General features: G+C 48.7%; 1 protein-coding gene across 4 annotated transcripts in view; it reads left to right on the top strand.

Annotated features, from left to right (window-relative positions):
- Positions 1-15809, top strand: part of NCAPD3 (non-SMC condensin II complex subunit D3) — a 44951-nt gene that overhangs the window by 2359 nt on the left and 26783 nt on the right. For all 4 annotated transcript variants that reach the window (XR_008311150.1, XM_053270188.1, XM_053270190.1 and 1 more), the window contains exons 2-14: positions 636-787; positions 1868-2030; positions 2450-2628; positions 3511-3681; positions 5319-5380; positions 5616-5703; positions 6909-7042; positions 8114-8186; positions 9371-9496; positions 10667-10919; positions 11805-11867; positions 11975-12058; positions 13530-13603. Coding sequence is in view for 3 of the 4 variants with exons in the window: in XM_053270188.1 (XP_053126163.1) it covers positions 636-787; positions 1868-2030; positions 2450-2628; positions 3511-3681; positions 5319-5380; positions 5616-5703; positions 6909-7042; positions 8114-8186; positions 9371-9496; positions 10667-10919; positions 11805-11867; positions 11975-12058; positions 13530-13603 (1622 nt within the window). In the remaining variant the exon portion in view is untranslated. The remainder of the gene's footprint in view (positions 1-635; positions 788-1867; positions 2031-2449; positions 2629-3510; positions 3682-5318; positions 5381-5615; positions 5704-6908; positions 7043-8113; positions 8187-9370; positions 9497-10666; positions 10920-11804; positions 11868-11974; positions 12059-13529; positions 13604-15809) is intronic.

Genomic DNA, 15809 nt, shown 5'->3' with positions numbered 1-15809 from the left:
TTTCCCAGACTATGGGAAAAGCCTGTATTGGGCAGCAGTGATATAGGAAGATGCTGAAAGGCCATCATCTCATACTGTGCAGGAGGAGGCAATGGTAAACCTGGGTGCCAGGAGTTGAGATCAACTTGACGGCACACTTTACCTGTAGTCCAGCATCTGCAGAAGTGCCAAAGTTGTGCAGTCCAGTTCAGCATTCTTGACTGCAAGACCCAGTAACCAGTGGTGGCTTCTTTCGCCCCAAAGTGTGGCTCTCTAATTGTTAAGCCTGTGTGAAACTTTGGCCAAAGTTGAATACTAGGTCTCCCTGGCACTGTGCAGAGGTGACGGTTCCCAATGCATTGTGCTGCACTGTGCCCAGCACAGGTGGGGCCCCTTTAAGAGAAACAGAGCCCTTTTGAGCCCCAGGGCCCTCTTGGAAGGCACACACACAGAGCTGGGAAGTGTAGCCCTTCTCTGCATTTTCCCCAGATAGCTCCCCAGATTCTTTACAAACCTAGTACAACACTCTTACCTACTCTTCACAACAATACCTGTGATAACTCTCTTCCCCCTTAAAACTGTTTCTCAAGTATCTGTATATTCTGTACAGAGTGACAGGGAAGAAATGACTAAATCTTTTTCCTGTTCTCTTCCAGCCTGGGTCGACACAATCTGGGAGCTGGATTTCACGGAGACTGAGCCTTTGGATCCTAGGCAAGAGAGTGTGATAACAGAGGATGGTTTGGATGCCTTCACTCAACTCTACAAGGGTCTCTGTCCCTTTGCGGATGAGCATGGAACCACTGAAGTAAGAAGAAAACTGGCCCCCCAGATGTTGTAGGACTACAGCTCCCCTCATCCTCAGCCACAATGGTTGGTATGGATGAGGGGATTTGTAGTCCAATACCCTCCAGGGACCCAAGTTTGAGAAGCCCTGTCTTAAGTCAATGGCACTAGCAACACATTTTTGAATGCCATACAGCCCCTTCTTATGCAGAGTGGAGCTCACTTAGGCATTAATTTCAACAGGGCGCACCTATTTCAGCCTATGAAGCTGCCTTGTATGAGTCATGCCCTTGGTCCATCTAGCCTGGTGGTATTTATTCACATTGGCAGCTATCCCATTTTTGTCATCTTTTATATCACTGGCTGACATATCACGCAACATGCCATCCATCAAAGAGGGATGCATGTGCACAGTTTGTGAGCCAGCCAAGAACCTGCTCTTGCTGTTAGCAGAGGCCAGGGAGATCATGCCCACTCAGCTGCTCCCCTGCTTCTGCCATTATTTGCAGTCATTACGCACTGGCTCACAAGCCATGCATGTGCATCCCTCTTTAATAGGCAATGTGCTGTGTGGTATGTCAGCCATTCTTCCCAGTTTTCCTCACTCGACACTCTATGAGACCCAGGCCCAAAGAGGAGGCTTGGGGCTTAGTTCCTAGACTTTGCTTCCTCAGATGTCCAAGCTGTTTCAGTGTCTGACATGGCACTGATGGGAAGGACAAAGCACACTAATTTAGAAATGAGGAAAATGCCAAAGGTGCGCCGGAAATGTGGGTGTGCTTTTATTAGGCCCAGCCTGTTTCAAGTGGGCACTGTTCTTCAGAGCACTGATAAAGGAAAACTGCCTTTGTACTTTCTCTGGCCGTGAAGGAATGCCTCTGAAAGAACTGGTACTCCCCTTCAATTGCCCCTAGATAGGGCCAATGAGATTCAAGCTGGGACCTCCCCAGAGTGGGAGGAGCTTCCTTGAGAACCGCCCTGTCTAGTTCTGCAAAGGCAGGGTAGCCACGTTGCTTGTATCTTTTCCCTGTGAATTGTTGGTTGTTTTCCCCCCGTGAGTCTCACGGTGTTGCCTCCCATCAAATCTAGTCTTTTGTTTCAGAGTATCTGGACCCTGTTTGCAGAGAACAACATCTCTCACAAAGCCCTTGTTGCTGTCTTATATCACTTTGTCCAAGACGCCCAGAGTAAAAAGGCTTCTGTTCCCCAGCGGCTGCACGCTCTGCATGCTGCTGGGCTGTACTTCTTGTTGGTGGAAATTCCAGGTAAGCAAGTGACCTGGCCTCGTCATTGTGCCTGGGGCTTTATTTATTGAGAGCTGTTTTGATAGTGCTTTCCACAGTCATTCCAGGTTTCTTGGCAATTCTCAATATTTGTTGAGAATCAGCTCCACTGGGTTTTCTTCTAAGTTGGGCTCTTAAGTAGCCGCTCAGCTGCTCACCTCTGGTGAGTTGAAATGAGCTCCAGGTGACCAGCTAGGGAAGTTTTCCCAAGCCTTTTTTTCTCTCCTTGTGGGCCACGAATGACTGACACAGGCAAGGAAACTTTAGATTGATATTGGCTGTTGGTAATCACAAAACTGCCACATTTTTTTTAAAGCTACCACACATGCAATATCATGTGTGAAAAAAAATAAAATAAAAATCGGCAGTGGAGGCCCTGATCTAGCTTTCCTTTTTGGCAGGCAGCGTTGCCAATCAGATGTTCCATTCAGTGATGTTTGAGAAGTGTCTTCAGACCCTGTGCAAATGCTGGCCTCAAGCCTCGGACTTGCCCAGGAAAAGGAAAAAAGGCTCCAGCCAAAGCTCTCAGGGTGACAGGAATAAGAAGAGGGGACGATCAACACGAAAGGAGAATACCCTGGTAAGAGAATAATCACGTGTGCACATCCAGAAGAGCTATAAAGCATTAAAGTATGTTGACTCCAAGGAGAAGGGATGTCTGTCTAGCACAGACAGGATGACTTCTGCCCCTGTTGGAGGCTGCTTCATGCCCCAGATAGTAGTCTGGAAACCAGAAGGATCTCTCTCACACTCATACACACGCACCCTTCTCCCCCTCCTTGGCAGACAGTCTGTGTCATAAAGTTGGCACCATCTGTCACTTAAAAGGTCTGTGATTCTACTGCACCCATCCTTGTGAATACAAACGCACACCAAACCCAAAGGGAGATACACCTGAGTGTGGAATGTTTTGCAATTGTCTTGAAAACCAGGTTATTTTCCTTTTTGGTTGAATCTTTTGGGAAGAAAACAAGTCCAACAAATGCAGGAGACAAACTCACCAATACCAGCTGTCAAGAAGTGTTGGCTTGGTTCACCAGCCAGTCAAAATATTTTACTCAGATGGTTCCTCAAGCTATATTGGTACATTCAGGACTTTTTTCACTCATCACAGACTAGTAGATGAGTGGATTTCCTGGGCCCTGCCAGCTGTACAAATCCTATTTTAAGCAAGTGGCTCTGGTTGGAGAACTCTTATTATCCTAAACTTTGAGGGCTTTTCTCCCAAAGAGCCATTGCCCTACTGAGACATCCATGGTTGCTTGATATAAATACAGCTTGAATCCATACTTATGTTTCCAGCACTCCTTTCTCTTGTGAGCCATCTTTTCAGTGTGTTCTGAAGTTTCGTAGGACTGCTAAGGTCCACAGTGTCATTCCTTGGGGGCTGAAGCTGGCTTGAGGATCACCGGCTGGCCATCCCTGTTCTAGTGAATCCTTGTTCTATTTCCTGTCGTTCTAGATGGATGAGATGTTCGAGGAGGAAGAAGAGCAGGAAGAAGAGCTTTACTTATCTGCGCATGAGCTGCTGCAAATTCGAGAGGCCCTTTTCCTCCTCTTGAAAAACCTCCTGAGGCTTCTTTCCAAGTTCTCCCTGAAAGAGAAGTCACACTGTTTGCAGACTTGCATCCAGGTAGCCCAAACCGTCAGGACTAGAACAATATTGCATGGAGTCCTCAGTTTGTCTGGCCCAAAGCAGTGAGGACAGCCATCAGCTTAGTTGGTGCTGAAAAAGTGAATTCGGTCCCTAGAGGACAAATACCTCAAAGCCAACTAATAATACCTAACTAGAACCTCCGTATCAGTATAATTCTGAATACTTGAAGGTGGAAACAAAGGACAGGTTTTCATGATCATGTCTCCACCAAAAGTTGGGAGGAAAAGGTATGCGCAAATTTGATGAGAACCAGGGGAAATGGTGCGGACGTTTGGAGGAGCTCACACCAGCCGAGGATTTGACGCAGGGTGCTCAGGCTGGTGTGAGGTCCTCCTGGCATTGGTGCAATTTCCCATGGTTCTAGCAACACGTGCCGCTGGAGCATGTGTACCTCCTCCCGACTTGTGCTGGAGAAGCGATTGTGAGAATCTACCCCAGAACACACAGGGGAGAGCTGTAGCATTCATACCTGCTTGGCAAACTTCCAGACTTTAACTGGCTATCTCCTGCTGGAAATGGTGTACAGTCCTGAACTAAACAGTCCCTTGGTTGGTTCAGCAGAGCTCTTGAATATTAAGTGTTTGCAATTGCAAAGTGAATGCAATGCAGTTTGGGGGGTTTGGCCATTGCACAGTCGTCCTTGTGATGAGCTTCTGCCTCCTGTCGGATGGGGAAATTTCCCAGGCTCTGTGAGACGAAAAGGAGGGCTTCCCTGGGATCACAAATATGATTATAAATACAATTAAATATTTATGTACCACTTTTCAACAAGTTTCCCAAAGCAATTTGCATAGATATAAATAAATAAAATGGCTCCCTGTCCCCAAAGGGCTCACAATCTTAAAAAAAGAAACATAAGATAGACACCAGCAAAGAGACACTGGAGGGATGCTGTGCTGGGGCTGGATAGGGCCAGTTGCTCTCCTCCTGCTTAATAAAGAGAATTGCCACTTTAAAAAGGTGCTTCTTTGCTCAGTTAGGAGGGGACACGAGGGGCTGAATTAAATTTCTAAGCTGTATTTTTGTCAGCCTCCCAAGTAGGGTAAAATACAAAATGCAAATATCTCAGAATAAAATATCAAACAAGTTGGTATAGGAAATTAAAACAAATTTGGAGCATCAGCTAAAATGGTGAACTGGAAGTATGCCATACCAAAAGTCGAATGAAATAATATCTGTGTTCTGATATTCAGTTCAGTGGTGGCCAGTCTGGTGGGTGGGGGTGAAATCCCAATGCCTGGCCACTGCTAGTGAAAAGGCCTGCACTTCAGGCAGCCACAAAACAATAAAGCAACTGCTGATAGTCTGAATGGATGGGCAACTCAGTGTGGCTAAATGGACCGTATTTATCTGAATCAAAGGCTAGGTTTTTCCAAGTTCTTTGATGTTAGAAATCAGGCAGTCATCTTAAATTCAGAGTCCTGTACCTTTGGGGTAAACACAGATATAACCTGTAGTTACACTCTGTTTCTAAGGTCATCTTAAATTGTGAGTCTTCTCCTGGGATAAATATGGTATAAAGCGAAATAGACAAGGCAAGACATGAAAAAGACAATACTGTTCTCCTCACTGCTTATTTTAACTTCCATAATTACATCTTGTGCTGCCCATAGATCTTCGTTGGTCTGACCAGTTTTGAGCCCTGCACGTTTGAGTTTCACCCTTCAGAAAGAATGTGAGTTGCTGCTCTTGAATTGTAACACAGCCCTGCTTTGAGGACTTATGGGAGATTGTGGTGGGAGTGGGGGAGATCCCTATAAATACTTGAGGTAAAACTTGGGTACCTTCTCCCCCCCATTAATCCTATAATTAAGCTGGATGTTTTGTTCCTGACTTGTAATCATACGTACAACAGAGAATATAAAATAAATCCAATGGAAAGCTTTAAACTTTTTTCTTTTTTCACGCAGGACTCCTAACCAAGCCAGATATGTCCCTGAACTTGCCTATTTTGGCTTACGACTGTTGTGTTCCCCACTTCACAGCATAGAAGATAAGGTAAAAATGACACAGGCTCTCCTCTGCGTAGAATTCTTGCCATGTGGAGGGGCAGCAGGACCATTAGTTAAAGTCAGGCAGCCATCTCATGCTTCAGCAGACTTGGCGTGACATTAAAGCAAGCTTGTAGGACAGAGAAGCTTTTGTAGATTTGAAGGGTGGTTTGCTGCCCTCAGGGTGCCCCTGTTGTTGAACAGGTGGGTGATGGTCATGTGGGTGGGGATGTGGTGCAATGGATGGTAACTGCAGCTGGGAATTATGGGAGTTGTAGTCAACATCTGGAAATCCCCATTACAAGGGACACTGGTTGGGAATTCCAATCTCAAAGCTCCAGTGTAATGTGTAGTTTGATTCTGTTCTATATAAAGTCTATATTTCACCCCCACCCCACCCCACAATTGGTGTTTCTGAGGTCCTCTTGAGGGTTTCCTGCTCCTGGAAACAAAGTACAGTGTGTTGGTCCTGTTCCCCAACATTTGACCATGAGTCTATCAGTGGCCATGTAGTTCTTGAGCTTGCCTGCTAGAGGGAGCTTTAATACTGACACACACACAAACAGTCTTCTGGCGTTTCCTGATGCAAAGGGGCTGAGCAGGTTTTTTCACACACCACTCTGAATGCAACTCTGTAGAAAACACTTCACTCTGGTTCTTGGGTGGCCTGAAAAACTACATCGTTTCTGTCTAGTTGAGGCCGTCTATACATTGCTTCTGCCTCACTGGGGTTTTAAATTAAGAACATCACTTGCCGAACAGTGTGAGTGAAGGAGAAAGGGGGTCAAAGAGGCATTCACATGGAGTACAGGTTGGTCTCCCTGTACGTGGACCCGACATCTGTGGTTCCTCATATCTGCGGTCGGGTAATTAACACACAACATGGAAAACAGACAGATAAGGGGTTAATCCCGCATAGCCACAAGTCAGGGGTGGCCTGAAATGACCTCGGAGGTAATTTCCGGCTGCCATTTTGAGCATGGGTGCCATTTTATGGCTCGTTGATTAAATTTTTAAAAGGTGGGTGAATTCAGAAGTTGGACTGGTGTGTTCTTCAGTCTGGTACAAAGCTGTGCCTGTTAACTACACAGACAGCTTGTGATCTGAGCTGGAAGGTACACCTTCTGTATGAGCTCTTTTGAAAAGGACAGATTTTTTTGTTAGTACAAATCTCTCCAACACCCATCTGCAAGCCTCTTGTTTCTCTTCTAGGCTCTGCTCCGGGTCTTCCACCAGCTTCTGAGTGTCATCCTCATGTCTCCCAGGAGAGAAGGATCCAGCGCTGTGTCTGCCACTCTCCCGTCGCAGGTCGTTGCTGCTAGGAACCAGGCAATCAAATTCATAAGGTAACATCCCCAAAGGGGGTGTGTCCTCTGTCTTTTCATTGGTCCCGTCTTAACCCCTCTTCTTCTTGCCTGCTTCTAGCATTCTGCATCTTGTACAGATTCAGTCGAAGCAAACAAGCTTCATGTGCTTTCTCAGCAATGAAGTGTCCTACCTGATGACAACTCTGTGAAGCTTCACTGAACTCTGGAACTGCAAGGGCTAGAAACTTAAGATTGCTGCTGCTTTCCAGTTGCCGAGCATCTTCCCCCAGATAAGGCTCAATAAATGGTGTAAGGGGTGGACCTGGCTAGCAATCTGGATAGGAGACCCTTGAGAGAACCGTGATTAAGCACACAAACTAGAAGATACATACATTAAATACTAAAAACCCCGCCAGATATTGAGTCCTTAGCAACCATATTAGTGGAAGATGGGAACTAGTCTGTTGGTTCCACATTCTGTCTCACCATATTTCGATGTGAAGGTTAATTGAAATGGGACCTTTTCTGGGTTTTTGTTGTTGTTGTTAAATGCCCAGAGATGTACATTTTGGGCAGTATAAAACATGTTAAATATAACTAACTAACTAACATGGCTTCAAACTTTAAGATCCCTGCTTCCTCTGCCTAATTGCCTAGAGGGAATTCTTGCTCTCCTCTGACCAGGCAAATGATGACTAGGCTTTTTATGAAGCCTAGACTGTAGGAATTGGAGAGGGGTGGAACTTAGATTTAGACCTCTGCCCGACAGCTTCCAAGGGAATCATTCTAGATGAAGAGCCAGAGTCCAGCCGTAGAACCCTTGCTGTGCATGCAGAAAGTCGCAGCTTCATTCCACAGCATTGCGGGTCCTAGCCGGGAAGTGGTTCTCTGTTAGCAGGGCTTTGAAAGGCCTCTTCCTGGAGTCCTACAATGCTCCATTTAGCATCTCCCCTGCAATGCTCCATTAAATCTGGCTCCATGGAAGACAGCTTCACATGGTTTTTAGGGGACTGCTTGCTTCCGTTGCCAACATCACCTTTCAGGTTGTGCTCCGTCTGGTGCAAAGGCCTTCGGGACGGAGTAACTCCTGCATCTCCTGTTCTTCCGCAGCTCTCTCACTGAGGATCTGAAGGAGGCCGCCTTCCCAGTACTGCGCATCCTGTTGCAACATATTTGTGTCAAGGTGGGTTGTGCCCTTGTGCTTCTCCATTGTGGCAGAGAACCTCTCTCAGCTTCTGGGAAAGGAGAGCTCCTGCTCTTCAAGCCGACGGCGGAGCGGGGTGCCCTGGCAGGCCAGAGCAGACGTTTGAGTTGATTGGCCAGCCGAGGACCTTGCTGGGGTTGGGTTTGGCCCCAAGGCTGCTTGTTGCTGCAGCAGGAGCATGAATGACACAAGAAAAGCCCTGCTGGATCAGGCCAAAGGCCTGTCGAGTCCAGCATCCTGCCTCATGTGGTGGCCAGATAGGCACATCTGGGAAGCCCACAAGCAGGGCAAAGGGGGCAACTTCCCCCCCTCCCAGTAGTATTTCCTAGCACCTGGTGTTCAGGGGCATCCCCATCTCACCCACCCACCGATAGCCCTGTCCTCCAAGTCATTTTCTAATCCCTTCTTAAAAACCATCTAGATTGATGGCCTTATCACCATCCAGTGGTAGCAAATGCCATAGTTCATCAACATGCTGTGTAAAGAGGTCCTTTTTGCCTGTCCTGAGTCTCCCAGTGTCTCATAAGACAGCCTTCCTGCTGGATCAGGCCCAAGGCCTATCTAGTCCAGCGTCCTGTTTCCCACAGTGGCCCACCAGATGCCTGTGAGAAGCCTGCAGGCGAGCGCTGAGGGCATGCCCTCTCTTTCCTGCTGTTGCTCCCCTGCAACTGGTATTTAGAGGCATCTGAGGCTGGAGGTGGCCCACGGCCTCCAGACGAGTCGCCACGGATAGATCTGTCCTCCATTTTGCTCCCAGCAGCATTGTTCAGGTTGTTTTCAAAACACACAGCTTTGGGGAGCAAGCGAGCCCCGAGATGTGACCCAGGTCTTGCAGCTGTCTCTTCAAGGCCCTTCGCAGTGATGGAATCTGTAGCCGCCTTTCTGCTGAGGAATGGTTTGAGCAGTGCCTTTGTGATGGGATGGAACGGGACTCTGTGCTGCCATTCAGCATGTCGGCTTGAACCTCGTATGGCCACTGGGGAGAAAACTGTGTATGTGTCAGTCCCTGGAACGGGTTCTTCCACCCGGCAGTTTGCTTGAGTTGAATCCAGCCCAGGAGCTGCCAGTGGCCGCCGCCTGCCTCGTCCAGATGTTGCCGTCATGGTGGCAGATCGCCACTCTTCCATTCGTCTTGACATTTCCTTGCCTGCCTCTCATTCCAGGTCCCTGATAAATCGGAATACCGAACATATGCAGCCCTAGCGTTGGCACAGCTGCTGCCTCGGCTCCCTTCTGTGGAACACGCTGACTTCATCGCTTGGCTCTATAGATTCTCACGCAATAACAAGGTGAGGGGGCGGCTGGCGGGGCTCGGCAGCGTCTCTGGCACGAAGCGTGTCTGAGCAGAAGTGGGATCTCCGGCCGGCAGCTGAGGAGCGCAGCGGTGAGGGAGCTGCGTGCCGGTCCAAGTGAGCAAGCAGCAGAGGCTGTTGCCAAGCCAGGACAGGTCAGGTTCCAGGCCTGCCATCCAGGTTCAGGCAACCTTGGACAGGCGCATAGTCAAAATGAGGCAGGAGCAGAGTTCCAAGGCACCAGTCAAGGAAAGAGAGTGGGCTTGTAGGAATCTGCCTTACGGAGTCAGACTACTGTTCCATCTAGCTCAGTGCTGTCTACTCTGACTGGCAGCGGCTCTCCAGGATTTCAGGAAAGGGTCTTTCCCCGCCCTACTTGGAGAAGCCAGGGATGGAACCTGGGACCTTCTGCATGCAAAGCAGATGCCCTGCTACTGAGCTACTGGTCCATCCCCAACATAGGAATCTGCCTTATACCGGATCACACCTTTGGTCCCTCTAGCTCCGTATTGTCTACCCTGACGGGCAGCAGCTTTCCAAGGCTTTCAGTCATGAGTATTTCTCAGCCCTACCTGGAGAGTCTGTCAGGGAGTGAACTGGGACCTTCTTCATGCAGGCATGTAGATGCTCTTCCACTGAGTTACGGCCCCATCCCCAAAGGGGAATATCTTGCCGCATAAGAACAGCCTTGCTGGATCAGACCCAAGGAGACCCATTCAGTCCAGCATCCTGTTTCCCACAGTGGCCCACCCGATGCCTCTGAGAAAGCCCACTGGCAGGGGGTGAGGGCTTACCCTCTCCCCTACTGTTACTCCCCTGCTACTGGCTTATCACGTCATTGTGTCTCTGAGGCTGGAGATGGCCTACAGCCATCGGACCATGTAGTCACCCATCCCATGTAAACCATAGCAAAATCTTGTTGAACAAAGGGTTGAATTGATGCTTGCTCCTTCCTGGGTTCTGGCACAGGAGATGAGGAGAAGCTCAGTCAAGCTCTGAGACTAGCGCTTGACGGGACCTCGTGGGCCAGGCCTGGTCCTCGAGGCAAGGCTGAGTCGTGCCCGAGTCGGTCTGGCCCCACAGCCTAGAGGTCTCCCTCTAAGCAGAGCGCCCAGGCTGCCTGCCGGGCTCCCCTCAGACAGCTTGCGTCCTCCCCGTCCCCCACAGGTCTCCTACAGGGTGTTTGCCATCGATGCTGCCATGGCCCTGCTGGACCTTCCGGAGCGGGTCCCGGACCCTCCTTTGTCTGAGGAGCAGCAGGCCTTCCTGAAGCACAAGTTCCTGGTACAGGTCATGGTCTTTGGCCGGTGCTCGGATAAAGTGCCGACTGTCCGCAGCAAGGCGCTTTCCAGCTTGGCTCAGTGCCTGGAAACGAAAGCCCCGTCGAGCGTGGAGAGCCTGCAGGAGCTGCTGCAGGGCCGTGAGTATGGCGGGAGGAGCAGGGCTTGCCAGTCGGCGTGTGGGGGCGGGATGCTGCCCTCCTGGGGAGGCCTCTCTCCAGACTCCTGTTCAGCCGGGAGGCTCCCTGGGTAACCTGGAGCCCGTCGGTATCTCTTGCCTCGCCTGTCTCCTGGGTGGGGGAAGGCAATAACCCTCTGTGTGTGCCTCTGAGCTCTTTGAGGAAGGGGTGCATAACTAGGGGAGGAGTCACCACAGGAGGTGCAAGCACCCCGGAGGCGACTTGAAGGGCTCCCAGGGAGTACTCAGAGCCTTCTTGCCTCGCCATGCAATCCCCCTCTGAGACTCACTGGCTTGAAGCCAACGTGTCCTCAGCGATGTGTCCACTGCAGAAAGGGAGGGAGGAGGGAAGACTCTCCTCTCCTCTCCTCCTGATTGGCTGGCCACATGCTGAAGCTCAGCATACCCCTCCCCTCAGCCTGATTGACAGACTTCGGGAAATGAGCACTGAGTACTCCCATTGAAATTAATATAAGCGAACGTGGCCCATTAGCTTCAGTGGGGATGCATATGAGTAGCTTAGACTGGATGACTCTCATAATTGTAACGTGTGTGCACGTGCATGCACGGAGACACACACCCCACATCTATGGAGTCTCTGAGCTGAAAGTTTGCAAAAGAATACTTTAAAAGGGTTGGGAACCCCAGAAGTAGGCTCTGCTTGAGTGCCACCATGGCCCCAGAGAGAAATGACGTGCTTGGGACTGCTCTTATGTGTCTAGCCCAGGGCTGGCCAGTTGCTGACTCCTACCCCGCTTTGGGTGGGCAGCCATTACGTGAAATGTGGGCAGAGCCTCCTTAGGCCATCAAACGAGATCTTGTCATCTTTCTCTCTCTTCCTTGCCAGCTGCTGCTTCTACAGTTATGGGCACGGACACAGCTGCTGGGACTTTCCTAACCAATACAGAAGGTAAGAACAGCCATCTTGATAGTCAGAACAGCCTTAACATTGTTGTGCGAGTCCTTTAATGCTCCAGAGGAACTTGACACATACTTGTACCTTTTTTTACCTTTAAGGTTCCTCCAGCCATCGCCTGAAAACATTTCCAACATTCAAAACTATTGAAGTGACCAGTGAACATGATACCATTGAGTTTGATGGTAAGCTTTGGAATAGGATGGAGTTCTTTTTGCTTTGCTCAGATACGTGGTCCTCTTAATGTACATTTCTTCTTTGCAAACTGTAAGAAAATAATGGTATGTGTTGGTGTGTACACATGCATGCACACACACTCTCCGTCAGTCTATTTTGCTCTTTGGCCATAACCAGAAGACCTAAAACTGTATAATTGAACACATGCATATTAATAGCATATCTGTACACTGGTTCATTGGCAAGCAGATTACTCCACACTTGTATTGCAGAATAGAATTCGCAACTGCATTGACAAATACACACACCCTCAAAACTCTATAATTTGAGGTGCTCAGCCTCAAGTACAGGTTCTGGAAGTGTATCATAAGCACACCTTCTTTCTAAATACACGACCCTGCTACAGTACATGTTGGAACAAGTTGGAAACCAGCTTACATTTTGGCCACTTCATGCATTAGAAAACTCCTACAGAGAAGGCACTTCATACAGGGATGATGTGCAACCAAAATGGTTATGGTGGGAGAGGGGTGGGTGGGAGGGAGGCTGAGAACTCTTGTGCACGTGTTTTGTAATGGACAGAGTGGCTGGCCCTGTGGTGGCTGCCGACCAAGAGCACTGGAGAACAGTGTCCCCAGATGTTGTTGACTACAACTCCCATAATTCCCAGCCAAAGGCCATTGCAGTTGGGGATGCTGGGAGTTGTAGTCAACAGCATCTGGGAATCCCTGATACAGGGAGTACTATTCCCAATATTCTTCGTAGGAAGCAACCATTTGTCCTCATCAGATAGTCTCAAAAAGGCATGACTTTATTGTTCTTTTCAGGAATTGGGAGTCCCCTTGCCCCATGCTGCTGCTTGACTCTGTAGAGCAGCCCCTTGCTTTGAGCCCACAAGCAGTCATTGGCATTAAGAGGGTAATGGCATGCACAGTCCTGCACAGTTTTTGGGGAGGTTGTTGGTGTCGAAAACCCAGCCTGGTGGTTAAACCTGGTGGAGAAGCCTCCTACCCTGCCCTCCCTTTCTGCCCTATTTCCTTCCCCAGAATCTGCACACGCAAGGGCTCGTATTAAGAAAGGGGTGAGTGGTTGATAGTTTCAAGATGTACCATGTTGGTGATTCTTGCCTCCTTTTCCTGCTTTTAAGTGTCCGGAACCTACCTGTGTTCATTCTCCCACAGTGGAGGAGTGTCTCAATGTACGGGTGTGCTTCTCCTACTTGCTCCAAAGATAGATCCACTCAGCTTTCAAAATGCCCTCCTACAGAGAGAGAAGCTCACCCACACCTCCAGTTCTCATTCTGTCCCACTCCTAACTGTATCCATTTCAGCTGTTAAAGCATGGCTGAGACAAGGCATGGGAAGCATGCTGCATTCTCAAGGTGAAATGTGCAAATGGCAAACCCTTGTTCTATGTTCTGCTGAGCATGCCACAGTCACCAAGCTTTTTATTCTGTTCGTGCCTCCCTACCCTTCACAGGAAAGGAGATCATGGCCATGCTGAGACTGAGAGCTGGGGATGAGAAGACCAATGTTAGGAAGTCTGCACTCCAGGTATGTTCTTGGCTCAGGTATGTTCTTGGCTTCCTTTTGTCCTCCAATTGCCCGATGCTGTTCCTAGAAATACAGCCCTTGCACAATAAATCATGAGAGGTGTATGAGAATTACACAGTGCCCAAGTGCTACGTGCTGAACCCAATAACTGAGAACGAGGTGTAACTTCCAGTAATGTATAAAATAGTCATAACATGGATCCATCTAGCTCAGTACTGTTGATCTTCACGAGCAGCAGCCTTCTGGGATGTTGGGTACAGGCCCTTTTCTGCTTATGCATTCTACCTTCAACTGGAAGTGCCAGGGATTGAACTTGGGACTTGTATGTCCAGGGTCAAGGCAGCCTTGCTCTCTTGGAAGGGGGCCAGTCAGAGTTGGGGGAAGAGCCACGTGCTCGTGGCCGCTTGCTTTGCCACACTCCTGCTTCTTGGCTAAGGGATAGCCAGAGGCAGACATGGCTAGGACTCAATTGCAACTCTGGCATTGAGAAGAATGCTGCTCGGGTGACCACATCAGACCAGGGTACTTGACATACCGCATCCACACACATGAATCTGCCAGGGCCCTCCACATCTCAGGCCTCATCATTGATTCAGCCGGCAGGAACTAGAGATGGAGCCTTCTTGGTTGTGGCCCCTTGGCTCTGGCCGAAGGGCTTGGTGGTTCTCCCTCTCTCAGAATTCTTTTTAAAAAAAATAATCTTAAAACTCACCTCTTAGTTTCTTAAAACTGAGTACTAATTGGGTCTGTTTTTATACAGGTAAGCCCCGTTATCTGCTGGGGTTCCATTCTCCACTAGAACCACAGATAATGGGGCATTGTGGCAATGGTGATGTAGGGGTGGGGTGCTGGGGAAACCACTAAAAACAGTGTGTGGGGGGGGGGTGAAGCAGAGTGCCCTAACGTGCTCCACAGGTATCCAGCAATGCTCCCTAGAAGTCAAAATTTCTCATCCTTTTTGTATCCGTGGATATTGAGGTTGAGTAGCGATTAAGCCACTGTGGATATGTAGAACCATGAATGGCTGTGCTGTGAATAGTGAGGTCCCCCTGTATTGTGTGTGTGACCTCTTAGGCTGTTCTGTTTTTAACTTGGTACTGCATTTGTTGTAAGCTGCCCCAAGCAGAATGAACTAAAAGGTTGTCTTGGAGTTTAATGGGAGATGCAAGACATGAGAAACGCAACTGGTACCAGCCTATTGAGTATTAAGGACTGATTTTCAGGTTTGGGGTCCGTCTTTACCCTTTTCCTAATATGAAATTATAAATGCATGGTGACCTGAGCCCTTGGGATAGGGTGGGCGGTAAAGCTAAACAAACCAAATTATCATGGATTGGGAGCAATAATGGCTGAGAGATGGTCTTCCCTCCCTGGAAGCGACATTAGATGATGAACGGTGCCGAAATATGACCTTAATGTGGGCAAATACTTGATCTCCTGCCGAGAGATTTATTGCTCTGTAATGAAATATGTAAGCCTGAATAAATCATTTTTTAACGTTTAAGCCCTCGTGTTTAGAATATTGAGAGTGGCATAAAGGATTTTTGCAGAAGGGTAATGAATTAGCACACCCTGAAAGGTAGAACTGCTGGGATGAATACTGTCTGTTTCTGTTGTTGCATGGTCAGGGTAATCCACTCATTCCAGCTCCTGGGCAGGTGGTCTGTTATCTGGGGAGGTAAAGGCCATGGCACGATGGTCATGATCAGGGTCCCAAACTTCCACCTACCTGTCTCCCTCAAAGAACCCTGTTTGCCTCCCCAGCTTTGAACTAGAGAGCGAGTGTGGATTGTCCTTGGTGTCCTTCCACTTAGTGCTGTATGATTTATTTGGGAAGATCTATTTGGTACTCGAGTGCTAGCATCATTGCAGAACATGCAGATTCCTCTAAGGCTGGGTTGCCTGTGGGTTGGTTCAGCCAAACTGTGGCGTACACGCAATAACGTCTGGGCCACGATGTGAACATGCCTGCTCCGATGTCACTCAAGTATATTCCGAAGCAATCTCAGCACATTGTTTAATCATGTGTGAGGGGTGATAACATGAATTGCCCATTTGCACACAGTATATAATTCTCTAAGGCGTACCCGTGGCTAATCCTGTGTGTGGCAGCTCTTGTGAGAGTTCGCAAGCAGAAGCACCATGGTGATTGGGCAGTGAAGATTCCATATGCAGATAGGGAGGAGGAGCCTGATGGTTAAGGTCA

The sequence above is a fragment of the Hemicordylus capensis genome, chromosome 8, assembly GCF_027244095.1.
Source record: "Hemicordylus capensis ecotype Gifberg chromosome 8, rHemCap1.1.pri, whole genome shotgun sequence".
Classification (NCBI taxonomy): Eukaryota; Metazoa; Chordata; class Lepidosauria; order Squamata; family Cordylidae; genus Hemicordylus; species Hemicordylus capensis.
Note: the sequence above shows the minus strand (reverse complement) of the source record. Positions and strands in the feature narration are given on the sequence as shown.